The following is an 18,131-nucleotide window of genomic DNA, read 5'->3' on the forward strand; positions in this document are numbered from 1 at the left end:
TGCGCGCGCGCACGCGCACATGCACACATGCACACAATGCCTTAGCAAAAATCATACACATACCACCCATTGATAAAATAGACTCTCTCTTTTCTTTTTGTAATTGGTAGACCCTGTGTGTGTGTGTGTGCGCGCGCGCGCGTGCACATGCACACACACATATGTGTGTGCTGTGAAGCAAAAGTTATTTGGCTACAGCTGCTTCTTGTGACCCTTAGAGCTTATAAAAGTTGAGTAGCGGTTTTACAATTAAAGAGCATACGCATGTGTGCACAAAGAGATGCATGCAGACAGTCTGTACAAGCTGACTGGTGGAATGAAAGTTGGCACAGCTTGCTCGTAATTGAGCAGAATTATACATATCTTGTCAAAGTCTCCAAATGTTTATGCTTGCATCAGGAAGGATACAACAGATGAAGTATACCATGGATTAAAAAAGACAGGCCAAGTTAACAGGGTGGTGTTGCACATGCCTAGCTCAGAATGAGAACATTTGTCCTTTTACTTTTCAAACAGTGGCTTTTCAGACCAAGACATGCTTTCTGGCTAGAAGAACTCCACATGAAGAACTTGCTCCTCAAATAAAGCTCCTAAGCTGATAAACAGCCCAGGCAATATTTGGCTTTCGCAGTGATTTGCTTGATGATTGCCACTGCTTGCACTCACAGAATGCAACTGCATCCTCTGGATAAAAGGTACCTTGCAGTGGATATACTATGTAAAAGCAGATTTTCCCATTCTTGGACTCAATATCGCAAATGTCTGTCCAAACAGGGTTTGGTGTGCACAGCTTGTGCACCATTGTCTCCAATGAAAGGTAACTCATTGCTTTGAATGTTCTGCAAAAGCAGCTTTCCCACTCTTCCTGACATCAGATACCAAGGGATGTTTTATGTATAAACAAATTTGATCCTTTTTGCACTAGTTGGCATTGATCGAGGAGCTCATCTTTTGAATCTATCAAAGCCCAAATTCGTTGTCAGTATTCTTGTTAGGTTTCACATTTGTCTAGTGCACTTTGCCATTCGAAAAACAAAGTAATCGCTCACCTGATTTACAAGCATATCAATTTGTTCTCTGTACATCTGCTTCACATCTGCAAGGTCAGCTCTAAGCTCCTCAACCTGAATACAGTAAATGTGTCAATGAATGGTTGTGCAAGACCAACACACTGACTGGATAAGTTTATTTGCTATTGCTAATGGCATAGAATACAGATTACAAAACTATAAAGAACAGCTTGTATATTACTGTCTGCAGCACGAGTGGCAGAAGATTTTAAATTGCCATATGCATAACCCATCCACGGATAAACTCATCTTGATTGCCATGTGTGCAAACCAAATCCACCCAGTTTGCAGATTTTGTTTCGTATCCTAACAGCACACAGACTTGAGAGATGCCAATGCTAAAAGGTCGCAGATTTTGTTTCATATCCTGAGAGTACATGGGTTTGTCAGAGTGCAGCGAATGCGGAAGCATGTGACTGGACTGAAAGAAAATGAACATGGAAAGAAGAGGGAGAGAGAAAGAGATAGTAAATGAAGAAGGCAGATGTGTACAAGCATTGTTGAGTGTATTTCCGGCAGGGACGATCTCTGTCCACCTGAAAAACGTGTGAGAATGACCAGAGGCTGGCCAGTCTATAAATAGGTAATAAAATAATCATCAATGTGATCAGGTTAAAACTGGCCAACTGCTGCATAATGAGATCACAGCAATATAATAATGAGAAATAATGCTGTGCAATAAATGCTCATGCCATGTGGCATCCTACACAGCTTGTGTGGCCTACCCAACTTCCCAGAAATGCTGGAACCTGTGAGAGGGTGAGGATCGAAGCTCAGCTGAGAGTGTAGTAGATAGTGTGGAGAGTGAAGCACGACACCCAATGCAATAGACAGAAAGAGTGTATGCTGAAAGTACAAAGTACAACCCTTAAACCTTAGGGTTGTAGGGGGTGTTCACATCCGAACACCGTAAGTGCCCGTAAGTGTGTGACATAAGCACATATGAAAGAAGACAATAAGTCTAGGGGAAAAAACCTCTTGTACCGAGAGTAAAAAGTGCCCCACTATCCTACTGATCACTAACACTCCTCTATGAACGTAGGCGTGAGTGAAACCCAACAAACCCCCCTAGAGTGAGAAGAGTGATCACAAGTACAAGGATCATCCGCCACCAAAGGAGATCAAATTTAAAACATTGCAAAATGCTTCAAATTTGTCATGAGGAAGAGCTTTGGTGAAGATGTATGCCACATTACTAGTGGTAGGACAATAGACAAGGCTGATATTACCTACATGTAGCCTCTCTTTGACAAAGTGATGATGTATCTCAATGTGTTTCGTACGTGCATGAAACATTGGGTTCCATGCCACTGCAATGGCACTCTAACTACCAATAAACAAAGGAATAGGCTTCGAAACAAATACATCCAGATCAGCTAACAAGCATCTAATCCATATGCATTCAACTGTGTTAGTGAAAGCTTCCTTATATTTAGCTTCACATGACTATGTGGCAACAATGGATTGTTTCTTGCTAAGTCAAGATATGCAAGATGAGCCAAGAAAAAAACAATTGCCACTAGTGGAGTGACGTGAATCATAATCACCAGCCCAATCAGAATCATTGTAAGCATGTAACTGCAATGGTCCCCCCTTGGCATAAAGCAATCCAAGAGAGCTAGTACCCTGCAAGTAACGAAAAACACGCTTGACAACTTGCCAATGTGACATGCATGGCTGATGCATATATCTGCTCAGGGCTGAAACTGCAAACTGTATGTCTGGCCTAGTGTTGCATAGGTAAATAAGACATCCAACTGCTGAAGCATATGTGTGTATATCAAACAAATCACTCTCATCATGTAGTGACAGTTTTAGTCCAGGTTCCATTGGTGTATAGATTGGCTTGCAATCTTGTAAGCCAAACTTCTCAAGAAGTTTACCAATGTATCTTGACTATGATAAACTAATACCTCAACCATCATGTATGAACTGAATGCCAAAGTAATAATGCAAAGACCCCAAGTCTGACAACTCAAAAGTTTGCTGCAAATTTTATTTAAATACTGAAATCTGATCAGCATGTGTCCCTGTAAGCAAAAGATCATCAACATATAGACAAATGATCAGCATGGATCTCCCCTCTTTACATACATAAAGAGTAGACTCAAATGAGTTGTTTATAAGCCTTTGGCTGAGTAAAAAGGCATCAATCTTTGCATACCAAGCTTTAGAAGCTTGTTTCACGCCATATAAAGCCTTTTTCAGCTTGCAAACTAAGTGTTCAGATCCCTCAACTGCAAAACCAATAGGCCACTGTACATATACTTCCTCATAAAGTTCCCAATGTAAAATTGCAATTTTAATATCTAACCGATGCACAGTCCATCCGTAATAGGCAACCAAAGCAACCGTAGACCTTATGGTAATCATTTAGGAGGGGGAAGCAAATGTCTCCTCAAAGTCAATGCCTTTCTTCTGTGCATAGTCTTTGGCTACAAACCTTGCCTTATATTTGTCAATGGATCCATCTTCATTCTGTTTCAGCTTGTAGACCCATTTTGTTCCAATGGCTTTCTTTTCAAAGGGCAAAGACACTAAATCCCATGTTTGATTCTTAATTATAGAATCAAATTCAACTTACATTGCTGCCATCCAATGCATACTTTGTTGTGTATCCTCAAAGCATTCAAACTCCTCATCATCAACTGTACTTGCTGTCATAACAAACTCCATGGTATGTGCAGTATCATGCATACGAGCTTGCCTTGTAGTACGACCAGCCATGGGTGGATCCAGATGACTATCTTTCATAGTCTGTAAATACCATCTAAGCATTTGTCTTGCCTCTTGACTGTGCACAAGCTCTTGCTGAATTTTACTTTCAGCACTTTGTTGAATATTCAGATCAGCCAATGGCTGATTTTCTGCATTTTCCAATGGACCAGTTGGCTGAACATTAAGTTCACTTGCTGAAACTTCAGCTGAATCACCAAATGAAATGGGTAGTAGCCCTTCAAATACATCACGGGCAGCCTGATATGTGTTAAAACCAGCAAGGGACAATTCTGATTTTTCATCAAATAGTATATTAGGGAACAAACACCTTTTTAGAGAGAAGATCATGGAATCTATAGCCTTTTCTCTCACTACTATATCCCACAAAAATACATTTGACAATCTTGTTATCCAACTTTTTTCTAAGTACCTGGGGAATATGTGCATATGCAAAATACCTAAAGGTACGAAAGTGCCCAACAGAAGGTTTTCAACTGTTCCAAGCCTCAAAAGGTGTAATTTTCTTTAATGCTTTGGTGGGGAATATGTTCAAAACATGGCAAGCACACATAACGGCTTCCATCCAAAAATTGTGTGGCAAGCTCTTTGCTTTCAGTATACATCTTGCCATCTCCATGAGTGACCGATTCTTCCTCTCTGCAACCCCACTCTACTGTGGAGTATAAGCAATAGTGAGCTGATGAACAATGCCCTTCTACTTCCAAAAAGAAGTCAGCATAGAGGACATATACTCCCCCCCTTGGTCCGAATGGAGAATCTTTATTTTACAGCCAGATTGATTCTCAACAAGTGCTACAAAAGCCAAGAATGCATCATACACTTCTGACTTTTTCACCAAAGAATAGACCCAACAAAACAAGTAAAGTCATCAATAAAAGTCACAAAATAGTAACATCCTCCCAATGACTTTTTTTTGTATAGGCCCACATACATTTGAATGCACTAACTATAACCTGGCTGTGGCTCTAAAAGCAAGATCACAGGGAAATAAAAACCGGTGCATTTTTCCCAAAATACATCCTTCGTACAAGTACTCAGGAGGTCTCTCCAGAAGAGGTAATCCATCTGGCATCTGTATACGCTGTAAGAGCATCAAGCTACCATAGTTCACATGCCCTATCCGAGGATGCCATAACTCTGTCTGTATCATAGCAGGAGTAAGAGTGGATGCCAAGTACGCTGACTAATCAACTGAAAGAGCATCCAACTCATATAACCCATGACATAAAGTGCTAGTCAAGACCAAAGTCATGTGTTCCTTGTCTCTCACCATGTATCTGTCATCATCAAAGGTGACCTGCAATCCACAATGTACCAAAGAATAAATAGAGAGCAGATTCTTCTTTATACGTGGCACAAACAAAGCATCCCGTAGGCAGAGAATAGAGCCGTCAATGGCTGTGAGCACAATCTCCCCAATACCTCGAACAAGGTGTGATGCATTGTTGGCACACTGTACAGACTTGCCGACTGGAGCTGCATAACAGAAGCAAATAAATCTCTGCGAGATGTGATGTGCCTAGAAGCACCACTATCAAAAAACCAAGTGCCTACATCCTCAGTAGAGCTAAATGCTCTATCAGCCCAAGAAGAGTCATACCTGCATATGTAAAAGCAATCGTCCCTGTTTGCAACAAAGGACACTGACTCAGTAGCAGTGGAAGGAGCATCAGAAATAGACATCCCTAACTCTTTTTTCTTCTCCTTGGCGATGCCCTTTCTACACTCAACGATGTAGTGACTTGGCTTCTTGAAATAATCGCAATTGCTCCTTCTCTAGAAGCAAACTGACTAACTAAGGAAAGGAAATAGGTTGTGGGGCAATCCTCATGGTGAGGTTTAGGCCTGTATAAAAAGCCAAGTACAAAGGAGGTAATGAATTCAATGTAGTAGATATCAGTTGTGCATCTAAATTTTACTCATTGACATTCATAAGTCGCTTACACAAGTCCTGAATTTTATTCAAGTAATCCTGTTAGAAAAACCCTCATCCATCTTCAATGTCTCAAGCTCTTTCTTTAAGAAAGAGATGCGGGTCTCACTCTTACCAGCAAACATCTGCTCCAAAGTTAGCCAAGCTTCTCGTGAAAAAGTTGCACACCCAATGTGAGGGATGATGGACTGTTGAACTGCCAATGCAATCAGCGACAAAGCTTGTGCATCCCGTGTATCCCATGCTTTTTGAGTTGCTAATCTTTGGGGAAGTGGATAAAGTAGAGCAAGCTGAACAGGTTGAGGTGCTCGTTGTCCACGTCCTCCTGGAGGAGGAGTAGCAGGAGCCACAACTTCAAGCCTTTCTTCTTCTCCACTAACGTAGTCCCAAAGATTTTTCGCAACAAGCACATTCTTCATCATAAAGAACCAAAGTGAGTAGTTTTTACCATCCAATCTGTCCTCCTTGGATATATAGGTAAATACATCTTCCTGATTTGCCATGATAATCAATACCAAGAGAAGACAAAAGAGCAATGTCCAAGCTAGACCAACCTAGAAATCTCCAAAATTTCCAAAAATTACAGCAAATAGCTTGCTGCAATTAGTACATTGAGGTACACTCTGTCAAAATTGTCTGTAATGCACACAATCCAAGGTGCATTCAATGTTTAGCAACATTGTAGAAGCAAAAGCTTCAAAATTTCTTGCCTCAAAATTGTCCAAAACAGTTTATCTGTGTGACTAAGATTGCAATACATATGCCAATGTCTTCAAAAACCTTAAAAGCCCCAAAATTTCACAAAATCTCTGCGTGAAATGTGTCCTAGACACTTGCAAATGCAAAGATGTGCTGCTCGAGCACAATGCTTCCTGTGAATAAGATTTGAAATTTAAAAAAATGTCTCTTTGCCCTGAATTTAACTGTCGTACTACTCATGCTGGAGGTGCACTGGACCAGGTGCTACTGAGGCTGCAATTGTATGCAGTGGTATTGGTGGCAGCACTAGCAAGTAGAGCGCCACTGGGCGGCGGACGACAAGGAAAGGGGCATCTCTAGGTGTCAGGCGGCGACAAGCGGGCAAGAGGCATAGGCAGCACAGGAGGCAGGCTGGCGGACGAGCATGGCCATAGGCAAGCGTGGGCACAGGGGCTGTGCAAGGCTGGGCGGGTGGCATGGTCGCTGACAAGTGTCGTCAAAGGCGGGCGTGGTGGGCGCTGACCAAGGGCGGTGTATCCAAGGCACGGACGTCGCAGGCAAGGAGGTGAGGGCAGAGGCAGCCTGGCAGGCGATATCCTAGGCGAACTGGCGAGCTGCTAGACGGTGGTGCTCCTGTGGTGGACCTGGTGCCACAGGTGACGGACCTGCTGGGCAGTGGCAGCTGCTTCCTGGCTGGCGGTTCAGGCAGCGTTCAGACTGGAGCAGAGCTGGACTATGTGAGAACTCCCGGAGACTGAGCAGAGCTAAGCCCTACTTTGATACCAAATGTGGGAGAGTGAGAGGATCGAAGCTCAGTTGCTGAGAGTACAGTAGACAGTGTGGAGAGTGAAGCACGGCACCCAATGCAATAGACTAAAAGAGTGTAAGCTAAAAGTACACAATACAACCCTTAAACCTTAGGGTTGTAGGGGGTATTCACACCTGAACACGATAAGTGCCCGTAAGTGTGTGACATAAGCACATACGAAAAAAGACAATAAGTCTAAGGGAAAAAACCTCTCGTACCGAGAGTAAAAGGTGCCCCAGTGTCCTACTAATAACTGACACTCCTCTGTGAGCATAGGCATGAGTGAAACCTAACAGAGCCAACTAGTGACTGCATGGAGCTGTCCCACCAATATATAGGAAATGTGTAACTGTGCCCAAGAGTACTAACTGTATAATAGTGCATTGCTTGTGCCCATCCAAGGGATGACTAAATCTTGAATAGGATTGTGATAATTTCTATAGACAACACTATGGGGTGAGGTAAAGAGGTGCCATTCAACAGGTTCTTTTAGGCAATGGACAAAGTTGCACTTTGTCTTGGCTACATACCTAACTGCATCAATGATCATAGTGAATATTTTAGTAGGAATTGCTAGCCACACATATAGAGCAAGTACATAAGTGCTAGTTATATGACTCCACTACCATTCATGACATGATTGTTTAGCAGGAATCACTATGATCATACCAAGTCTAGTATTAGCATACAGTCCAGGTACTACAATCACAGAGTCTAATGTAAGCTATGCAAACTAGTATTTAAGGGCTAGAAGTACTACACCTTGGCTAATTAGATTGTTGCTCACGAGCCATTTATTGCTAGTCCACTAAGTACCTGCACAGTCACAATTGTAACCTACTTGGGAGCATGGTTACAAGTGACTCAAAACTTCCCACACCATAAGCCATCAAAAACATGAACCATAAAAGGCTACTGCTAGCCACTTGGTCACTAAAGTTTAGACAGTAGTAAGCAATGCTATATGCTAATCCAGACCACGATCTCTTCCCTCATCCTCATCATCCTACACTGCTACTCTTGACTTCCTAGAGCTCACACCTGTCAGCACCAAAATCCTCTCACCATAAAGCTGCCCATCTTGAGACAACTCTTTGTGCATCAAGCTTCAGGACATCCATAGGTATTGGCATTCCATGTATCTCTGCTGTCATCTCCTGGTGTTATTATTGGCAGCCATCAGGTCCACCATAATCCACACCTGTGATTTCCAGCAGTCGGTCAGCCATTTTTGGGCAGCAGGTTGGCCAGAGTCTCCTCCCCTCATTTAAGCACCTGCCTCTCATTCTGGTGCCCCCACTAATGTGCTTCACCATTCATGCAGACACTCCTTATACTCAGCTCATCACTGCATTTAGTCTTCAGTCTCGTTCCTCTCTCTCTCTCTTTTTTCGTAAAAGGTAATTGTATTAATTATGAAAAAAAGGTACAAGTTTACATGATTACAAGATACACGAGGGCTCTAAGCACATGTGTAAGATCCCAGTACTAAACCACCAAAAAGGGTACACAAGTCATGGCAAAGACCCAGAGGAAATTGCCATATGCCAGGGAAGCAAGTCCTCCCGAGGGAGCAAGTCGGAGCGCCGAATGAGATCTATCTACCAATGCAAGAGACCTTTAAGCCGGGCAATGTGTGTCGGTACATTAGAGGCCGAATCAAAAAGGAAGGCATTCCGAGTGGTCCAATTGTGCCAACATCCCCAGTATCTGAAAAAGTGGAACAAGATCTTCATAAGCAACTGTGGCGATGTGGGGTATTTTGGCCTCACAAAAACCCAATCGAAAGGGGTTAGAGAGGACCCCACCACTATACGCCAAACCTGTGACAAGAGCGACCAGATCTTCTTGGCGAGCGGGCAAGAAATAAATCGATGTCGGGCCGATTCCACAGTAGTGATACAAAAGAAACAATTGCCATTCAAAATTCGACGCTTGGAAAGGGCCGAGGCAAGAGGAAGACCACCAATCATCATCCACCAAAGAAAGACCTTACATTTGAAGGGAGTTTTATTCAACCAGCCCTCCATCACAGTTGCCTTCCACCATGATAGAGATTTCCGCAATCCCCATACAGTATTAGCTTTAACACCCAGCCATTGATGGTCTTTAATCAGAAGATGATACACCTAGTCCTGCCCTGAAGCACCAACAAAAGCTGCTCCCATAAGTCATGGTATCCACGCAGGATTCTGAAAAGTCTCCTCACCGTACGAAACGATGTGAAGACATTACAATTGGCAAGGGTGGCATCTGCAACTGAAGTCACACCTAGATGGGCCATGCACTTAAATTTTGGTCTTTGTCTTCACATGAAAGTAATCTCGAGACTGCCAACAATTCCAGTTGAAAGGAGTTAGTATGCACGCGGTCCTCCGCTGGATGCCAACGCGCCTTTTGGAGCACCACTTTCCAGGAGCCGACCAAATGCAGTAACAGAGAAGAGGAGGGGCTGGAAAACCGAGAGTCTGCATTAAGGACATGCCACCAGGAACCCCGAATTTGTGTATTGCCATGCCGAAGCCCGCTGTCCTCAAGAAAATAACGGGCTATAATGGTCCAGGGGTGATGATCCACACACATAGCGCGAAAAAGAGACCAACGAAGAGCCAGCATATGAGTTTCAGCATCCAAAATAGCTCCACCACCCAGACGTTTGGGGGTACATGTATGTGACCACGAAATCCACGAAATACCTGCGTGCAATGAATCCTTCTACCATAACATGAAACGAATGGGGCGAGTGAGAGGCTTCAAAGTAGTAGGAGTCCACGGCAGCAATGGCAAGAAATATGTGAGCATTGGAAGCATAATTGTCTGAGCCACTTTGAGGCGGACATGGAAGGGCCACGCTTGCGACTTCCAATACATAAACTTAGCTGCCAGTTTCTGTGAAATCCACTCCAGTAGTTGCTTTGGCTGAACATCAACACCCAACGGGTACCCAAGATGCCTGACAATAGAGCCACAGTGAACAACCTGACCCTGCCAGCCCAATGACTGTAAATCCGACTCCGTGCAGCTGAGAATGGCTGATTTGAAGGCATTGATGCGACGACCCGAAGCATGACCAAAGAGTGTCCAAACATCTAATGCCTTGCAAATGTTGTCCTTGTCTGCACGCAAAATCATAAAGCTATCATCAGCCAAAGATTGGCTAATGAAGTGATGTCCCAAAGGAAGAGACGATCCGTCCAACTGATCAGAAGCTGCCATTGAAGATAACATTGAAAGAACTGGGTGGGTCGCCAGGGCAAAGAAGAGAGGACTCAAAGGGCAACCCTGTCTCACCGAGCGTGCAAGGACAAATGGCTCTGTAAACCCACCATTGAGCATAACCCGCGAAGAAGCCGCAACACTAATGGTATAGATCAATCAGGACATCCGAGTACCCAAACCCATAGCAGACATAAGTTCAGCAATGAAAGACCAGTCTAAATAGTCAAAGGCCTTTTCCAGATCCCATTGAATCAATACCACTTCCTGACTAGAGTGCCTTGCATAGTCAATGGCCATTTGCACATTTAAGATATTATGCAGAATGTTGCGGCCCTTAATGAAACCATATTGAAGAGGATGCACAATAGCTGGAAGGTGCTTGTGGAGCCGATTCGCCAGGACTTTGGAAAAGATTTTATACGTATTTTCCAAAGATTATTGTTGGCTACCCCACTAAATTTGAGTGTTAAACTAACAAAGGATTCGGATGCTCCACCTTTTGATGAGCATGATTACCTTGAGATAGTTGGAATTTTAAAAAAATAATCCATATGTTGAATTATGCAAGAACATTGATGAGAACTCAACCAAGGGGTTCATTGGGCACCAGAAGTCTCCTGCTAGAGTTCCAATTTTGTTTGTGAAGAAGAAAGACGAGTCACTTCAAATGTGTGTGGATTATCGAGGACTCCACAAGATAACAGTCAAGAATCAATACCCTTTGCCACTGATACCAAAGCTCTTGGAACGCCTTGGAAAAGCCAAGATCTTCACAAAGATTGATGTATGAGGGGCTTACATTCTTGTACCAATCAAAGGAGACAAATGGAAGACAACCTTCCACACAAGGTATGGTCACTTCAAGTATGTTGTTATGCCATTCGGTCTCACCAATGCTCCTGCAGTGTTTCAACATATGATGAATGATAGGAGCATGAGCACCATGTAAAATCAGTTTTAAAAAAGCTCAGAGAAAAAGGACTATATGCAAAACTTTAAAAGTGTTTTTTCCACCAGACAAGTGGAATTCTTGGGGTACAATCTCTCTCAGAAAGGAATCTTCATGGACCCCAAGAGGATCGAGACTATTCTTGACTGGCAGACACCCACATGTGTCCGTGATGTCCAATGTTTCCTTGGCTTTGCCAACTTCTACAGGATATTTATCAAGGATTACTCAAAGATAGTCATACTACTCACCAGACTCACAAGAAACTCAAAGTTTTCATGGATCCCAAAAAGAACTTGCCATTGTAGATACCTTTGATACTTGATGTCATCACCTAGAAGGTTCAACCCATGAAGTTATTGTCTATACAGATCACAAAAATCTAGAATACTTTATGACAACCCGCATCCTCAATCGAAGACAATCCCGCTGGAGTAACTTCTTATCTAGGTCTGACTTTGTCATCACCTATCACCCAGGATGCCAACAATACTAATCAAATGCTTTATCAAGAAAATCCTACCTGGCACCTAAAAAGAAGAAAGAAGCTTTTGATCAACAACGAGCAATACTACTCAAGCCAGAGCACCTCCAGCTAGCAGCTATCTCCAGTTGTCACCAAGACGACCCTACCTTGATCCAGTTAATCCATGAAGCCCTACCGCATGATGATTTGGTCAACAATGTCAAGAGAAAAAATCAAGAGAGAAAATAAAATGAAGTTTGCGAGCTTCAGAAAACGAATGGATTGTTATGTTATACAATAAGAATCTACTTTACATCTCTCCAGGAAAGCCGAGACTCCAGGTACTCCAACAATGCCATGATATCCTAGCAACAGGATACTTTGGAGTTTGTAAGATTTTAGAGCTTATTTCAAGAGATTTTTGATGGCCCCAGATGTGGAAAAAAGTTAACGAATATATAAAATCATGCCATACCTACAATAGGGCCAAGGTAACTCGTCACAAACCACATGGCCTTCTGTAACCCTTGCCCATTCCAGCACGACCCTGACTTCTCTGTCCATGGATTTCATAACAGATCTTCCCAAATCGGACAAATATGTCTCTTTTCTTGTTGTGGTAGATAGATTCACAAAAATGACACATTTCATCCCTACCACTAAGACCATCACTGGCACAACTACTACTAGACTCTTCCTCAGATACATTTTCAGATTATATGAACTCCCAAATGGCATCATCAAAAATCGGGGTCCCCAATTCATATCTAGTTTTTGGAAGAGCCTTTGCAACCTTCTTGGAGTCTAAGTTAAGTTATCCACAACCAATCATTCACAGACTGATGGTCAAACAGAACAGGTAAATGAAGTTTTAGAACAATATCCCCATTGCACCATCAACTACCATCAAAATGATTGGTTTGAGCTCTTGCCCTTTGCAAAGTTTGTCCATGCATCTACCAAGCAAACTCCTTTCTTTGCGAACTATGGTCAGCATCCAAGGATGGTTGTACATCTCTCCCATCAAGTAAAGAACCTTGCTGCCCGAGACGAAGCTCAACACGTAGCAAATATACACCAAGAACTCAAGCAACAAATCCAAAAGGCTCAGAATCAATGCAAGCACTATGCGGGCCAGTATCGTCTCCAACATCCAGCATACAAAGTCGGTGATAAAGTACGGTTACTCAAGCATAACCTCCAAACAACAAGGCCCTCCACCAAGCTAGACCACCAGAGATTTGGGCCCTTCACTATTGTAGCCTAGATCAACCTAGTTGCTTACCGAATCCAACTCCCCATCACCATGAAGATCCACCCAGTCTTCCATGTTTCCTTGGTCGAGCCATACCATAGCTCATCACTGAGAGAGGAGAGATCTAATCCCCCACCACCTGTCCAGATTAAAGATCATGAAGAATTTGAGGTCGAGCATGTGAACCTACCCTTGCCATATCATCATAGAACCTTCTAGAAGATATACCATGTCATCGCCTGCATCATCAATGATGTCATCATGGAATATTCTAGAAGATCTTTAGCTATAAAAGGAGGGATTGGCCATAGAGCTCCTCAATCTTGCCAATGCCAATCTTGAGAGCTCAAGGAGTCCAGACCTCCAAGTAAGTAACTTCAAGTTCCAATTCTAGTTCTTGTCTAGTCATGGTATCTAGTCTTGTCTTATCTTCCATTATACTCCTGTTGTCTTGTCACCTTGTAATCTCGTAGTACGAGATCTTGTCTAGTACTATCTTGTATCTTGTTTATCCCTGTCGAGGGAGTAATTCTGATATCTTGTATCCATACCTATAGTCCCGCATTGTGGAATCCTTCATATCCTATCGAGTCATATTGTCTATACCTACGGTCCCAAGTTGTGGAATTCTCTGTATCTTGATACGTTATCATTGTACCTTGTGTCTCTACATGGAATTATCTTGTAATCAAAATTCTTATAACAAATCTTGCATCTAGTCTAGTCTCTTGAGCACAGTCTAGTGTTCCCATAACACTAGGCACATGACCAGAGGCCAAATACATGGATATAACTTCAAGATCAACACAAAGGTCATGCGGTAAGTGGTTACAGTCCCCCTTGAAATATAGCTTCTAATAGAATCATAAAAGGAAAGTACAAATCTTTTTGGATAAAAATCCGGATAGAGTATCCCACAAAGTAAATGGATGTGTTTAGAAATGTCTTAACACATGCATTGGTATGGTCAGCGTCTAATTCCAAACACTTTATTTATTTATTTATTTATTTATTTATGATGTAATTTAAAATGCATATTAATAGGGTTCACCATTGCCAAGAGACAAAGATTGAACAGATACATAAAGGACCTTGTCAAAAGTAGTAGATGGCTCATTAGGGTCACTATCTGATAAGGTATTGGTAGCAACATATTGGACATGTTGATTTTCTTGCTACTTCTCTTTCTTCTTGTAGCATCGGTCAGCAATGTGGCCAATACACTTGCAATATCAAGACTTGGGCAGTTTTTTCTTGATGTAGAAGACTGCCAATACTATGTCAACATCTTTGTTGCACCTTTCGTCATCCAAAAGAAAAACAACCATTTCTTCATGTTTCATCTCTCGAGCCACCTTGAGAGCTGTCACAATTTCATGGAATTGTACTTCTTTCATCAAGCTATTAAGAAAGTACAACCTTTTTATCATCATCATCTAGATGGCTATTTAGAGTGGTCAATTGTTGGTAAAGAAGACTTAAATGATCGAGATGCTACTCAAGAGTCTCCGAAGAATTGTAGGAGATACTAAACAACTGCATCTTCCCAAATAATTTGGAATTATTAATATCTTCCCTACATGTGATTTGAAGGCCATCCCATCCCTCTTTTGCCATTTTTGTAAGATCAAGGTGATGAAGAAGGTTGCCAAAGAGGCCAAGCCTGATGATGGCGAGTGTTCTCTCATTCTTCCCAAGCCATTCTTGATGAAGTTGTGCATTGCCCTGAACGTGCTCCGGCTCGTTAGCTTTGTCTTCTAGATGAGAACCTGATGCCAAAGGATTTTTCAATTGAGATGCCATATCTCGATGTCCCAATGGTAGATGCCATGAAGACAGCTCAGATTGAAAAAGACTCAATTTTTTTTATAAAATTTTTGAGAATTTTCAAGGGCAAAAGAAAAATAGGGATAAGTTTGAGAATATTCAAGTGATTTGAACTAAGATTTAATGGCTGGTGTAAAAAGCCCCAAATTTCGGTGATCAAATTTGGAGAAATTGGGCTCCAATTGGAAACGCCCCAATCTGCATATGAACAAACTTTAAGAATCCGATGTTTAAAGTTAATTAAATCTTTAGTTGTGGGCTTATCTGATACAAATTGATGGGCTAGTGATAATCAAGATGTGGCAGGTCGATGTGATGTTGCACTCAATAGATGATAGGTTGAAGCCAATAAGACAACACATGGCCTGGCAACTATCCTGGAGTCAGACGCGGAGCAGGTTGACGGATTGCGCAGGGCATGTGTCCATCTGACCAGGGTGCAGGGAACACAGGCAGAGCTGTCGATGCAGGTTGGCACATCTGACCAGGGCGCAGGGCACAGGGAACGAGGGCAGACAGGCAGAGGCTTGATGGTCAGGACAGCGCCTCCTATCTTTCTTCTTCTTCTTCTTCTTCTTCTTCTTCTTCTTCTTCTTCTTCTTCTTCTGTTGCAGCAACAGTCATAGGCTGCCGACCTTCCTTGGACAGATAAGACCTGCTCTGATGGTATAGAGCTCATGTGTGCTCATCAGGCTATGGAGGATGAAGCTCCATGATGGAGAGAGAGAGAGAGAACTCTTGCAAGTACACAATAAGCTGAATAGATTGATGTGATAGCCGTTGATGAAAGTGCAAGTGATAGGGCCTGAATATATAAGGTGAGGTATCCACCTACACCTTTGACCCTTACTTAATGCTAAATGGTGTAAAAGATGTTCACACCTAAACACGCACTTTTACACACAATAATGTGTGTTCACACAGGACATTTCTAGTGCCCTCAGTGCCTAGGTGTTGCCACCAGATGAAAAAGTGGAAAAGATGATATATCAACATATGGTTTCATAAGCACAGCCATTTCTCTAAAAAGAAGCGATGATACCTGCTCATCTCTTTCTCCCATCAGCTCTAATGCAGATGTATGACGCTGACGCAGTAATTCCAACTCTGAACGCATGCTCGGTAAGGAGGCCACTTCTGCTCGAAGCTTCTCACACTGCCAAAAACAGAATCTTCTTCACTTCAATAATTGGAGACATTGTGATCAATTATATACAGAAAACAGCAATAAACCTGTGTGGTAGCCTTTACAAGCTCCTCTGCTAATGCATCACGTGTTGATTCCAAAGAAGCCTGCATGGAACAGGTCTCACCACTTTTGGTAAAATGAGTGTGTTTAAAATTATCTAATGATCTGCAACTTTTTTATAAACATTACAGATGTTAACAAATCAAAATCCGTGAAGCCAACATAAAATACATCTATCATGCAATTTGGGCGCACAACTATTTTTCAACTTTCCTCCAACCTGTAATCATAATGTGTCTCAACCACCACTTGCCACCCTCTACCAAGCTGTTCCTCACTTTGGGTCAATCCACCACTTTGTAATCATAACCTGTGTGTCTCAACCACCACATGCCACCCTCCAACAAGCTGTTCCTCACTTTGGGTCAATCCACCAAGATCATTGATACATAAGGGATCAATCAGACATCTAACAAAAACAAATATCACCAAGAAGAGTTTGATCTCTATGCTGGTCACTAGTGGTTGGTGATAGTGGGTGAGGAGAAAGAAGATGGAGAAAAATAAAGATAAGCCTGTGAACAACCCCTTCTTTTTTTCTAGAAAGGTCTGAAAATCTTGGAACTTTCAAGTTTTCCTAATCTTTGGAAGCTTTCAAAAGATGCATTGGATTTCTATGGTGCAGCATTGTCCTAGTAACATTGACTGGTTCAAGTCTTCCTAAGCTTTGGAAGCCTTCAAAAGATGCATTGTGTTTCTCCGGTGAAGCATTGCCCTAGTGGCATTGACTGGTTCAAGTCTGCTTAAGCTTTGGAAGCCTTCAAAAGATGCATTGTATTTCTCTGGCAAAGAATTGACTGGTTCTATTTATACAAGCAGGAAGTGTCAAACATGAAAATTAGTTCATCAATGATCTTGACAGGTGTCTATGTGATTAGCGTGGCAGGCTTTGCATGAGAGTTAGCAGGTTGGACATGCAACGAAGATGGGGCAAGGTGCCAAGGGCAAATCTAGCAAGAGATGGTCAAACCCAGTAGATTGTCATCTTATTTGTGTAATGTTGAGCAGATTGTTGTATGGCTAGTGAGAAAAATAGCAAGAATGAGACCTGATATGGCAATTGTTTGATGTCTGAAGCTGCCCATGAATTTTGAGCAAGATGTAACTAAATAATTGACACACAAGATGAGCGCTGAGACATAACATGGAGGCATGCAAAGGCAAAGTAAAAATCATTCCAATTAAAAGGTATTCATCCCCTAAAGAAGGATAAACATCAGAAAAGGGGAGAGTAAACCCCCTCCCCCCCCCCCCCCCCCAAAAAAAAAAAACCCTATGCACGTCCTAATGCCCTCCACTTCAATTTGACACCCTCAAACAAATGTGGACAAACTGGCTGTATAGCTAAGCAATGTCTAATAAAAGGCAGAATTCGCCTACAAGCTAAACTCATTTTTTTCAGCTAAATTCTTTCAAGTTTCAGCTCTCATATAGCCCCAACATACATTCCAAAATTCAATGACATTAAAATGTGTTTCTAGTACCATGGTAGAACAACTAGCTCAAAAAGTTCTACAAAAGCGAATCATGGTCATTGCCACTTCAATCACCAAATCCCTTTCTTCACCGGCTACCATCCAGCCCTCGCTTTAGGATACTTTATAGCTAGCTAGCTGGAATTAAAACTTGTTGAAACACTGAATTGAAAACTACAATAACTGTGTACTAAAAGGAGATCTATAAAGTAGCCACGGAAATCACATGTGGTGGTGCCTTCTTCAAGTGTCTCCATCGTAGAGCCACTAAATTTAAGGCATGCATTAATTAAATATTACTATGTAGTGATGCCTATTTTATTCTCCTTAAAAGGGCCCAAAAAGCAAACCAAAAATAAAGGCTTTACTTTCTAACAGTAGGACAAATGCCTAGAAATCATCCATAAACAGAACATGTTATATATCTCATTCTTGATCATTC

At 42.1% G+C, this 18,131-nt stretch overlaps 1 protein-coding gene across 3 annotated transcripts in view; it reads right to left on the reverse strand.

Annotated features, from left to right (window-relative positions):
- Nucleotides 1-310: 310 nt before the first annotated feature.
- Nucleotides 311-18,131, reverse strand: part of GC5 (golgin Putative 5) — a 70,673-nt gene continuing 52,852 nt past the window's right edge. For all 3 annotated transcript variants that reach the window (XM_087663479.1, XM_087663477.1, XM_087663478.1), the window contains exons 17-20: nucleotides 16,199-16,258; nucleotides 16,008-16,121; nucleotides 1,050-1,124; nucleotides 311-957 (exon numbers count right to left, since the gene is read on the reverse strand). In XM_087663479.1, the coding sequence (XP_087519605.1) occupies nucleotides 922-957; nucleotides 1,050-1,124; nucleotides 16,008-16,121; nucleotides 16,199-16,258 (285 nt within the window). In that variant the 3' untranslated portion in view covers nucleotides 311-921. The remainder of the gene's footprint in view (nucleotides 958-1,049; nucleotides 1,125-16,007; nucleotides 16,122-16,198; nucleotides 16,259-18,131) is intronic.

Source organism: Lygodium microphyllum, chromosome 22 (assembly GCF_053477565.2).
Source record: "Lygodium microphyllum isolate KBCC chromosome 22, Lygodium_microphyllum_v1.1.10, whole genome shotgun sequence".
In the NCBI taxonomy this organism is placed as follows: Eukaryota; Viridiplantae; Streptophyta; class Polypodiopsida; order Schizaeales; family Lygodiaceae; genus Lygodium; species Lygodium microphyllum.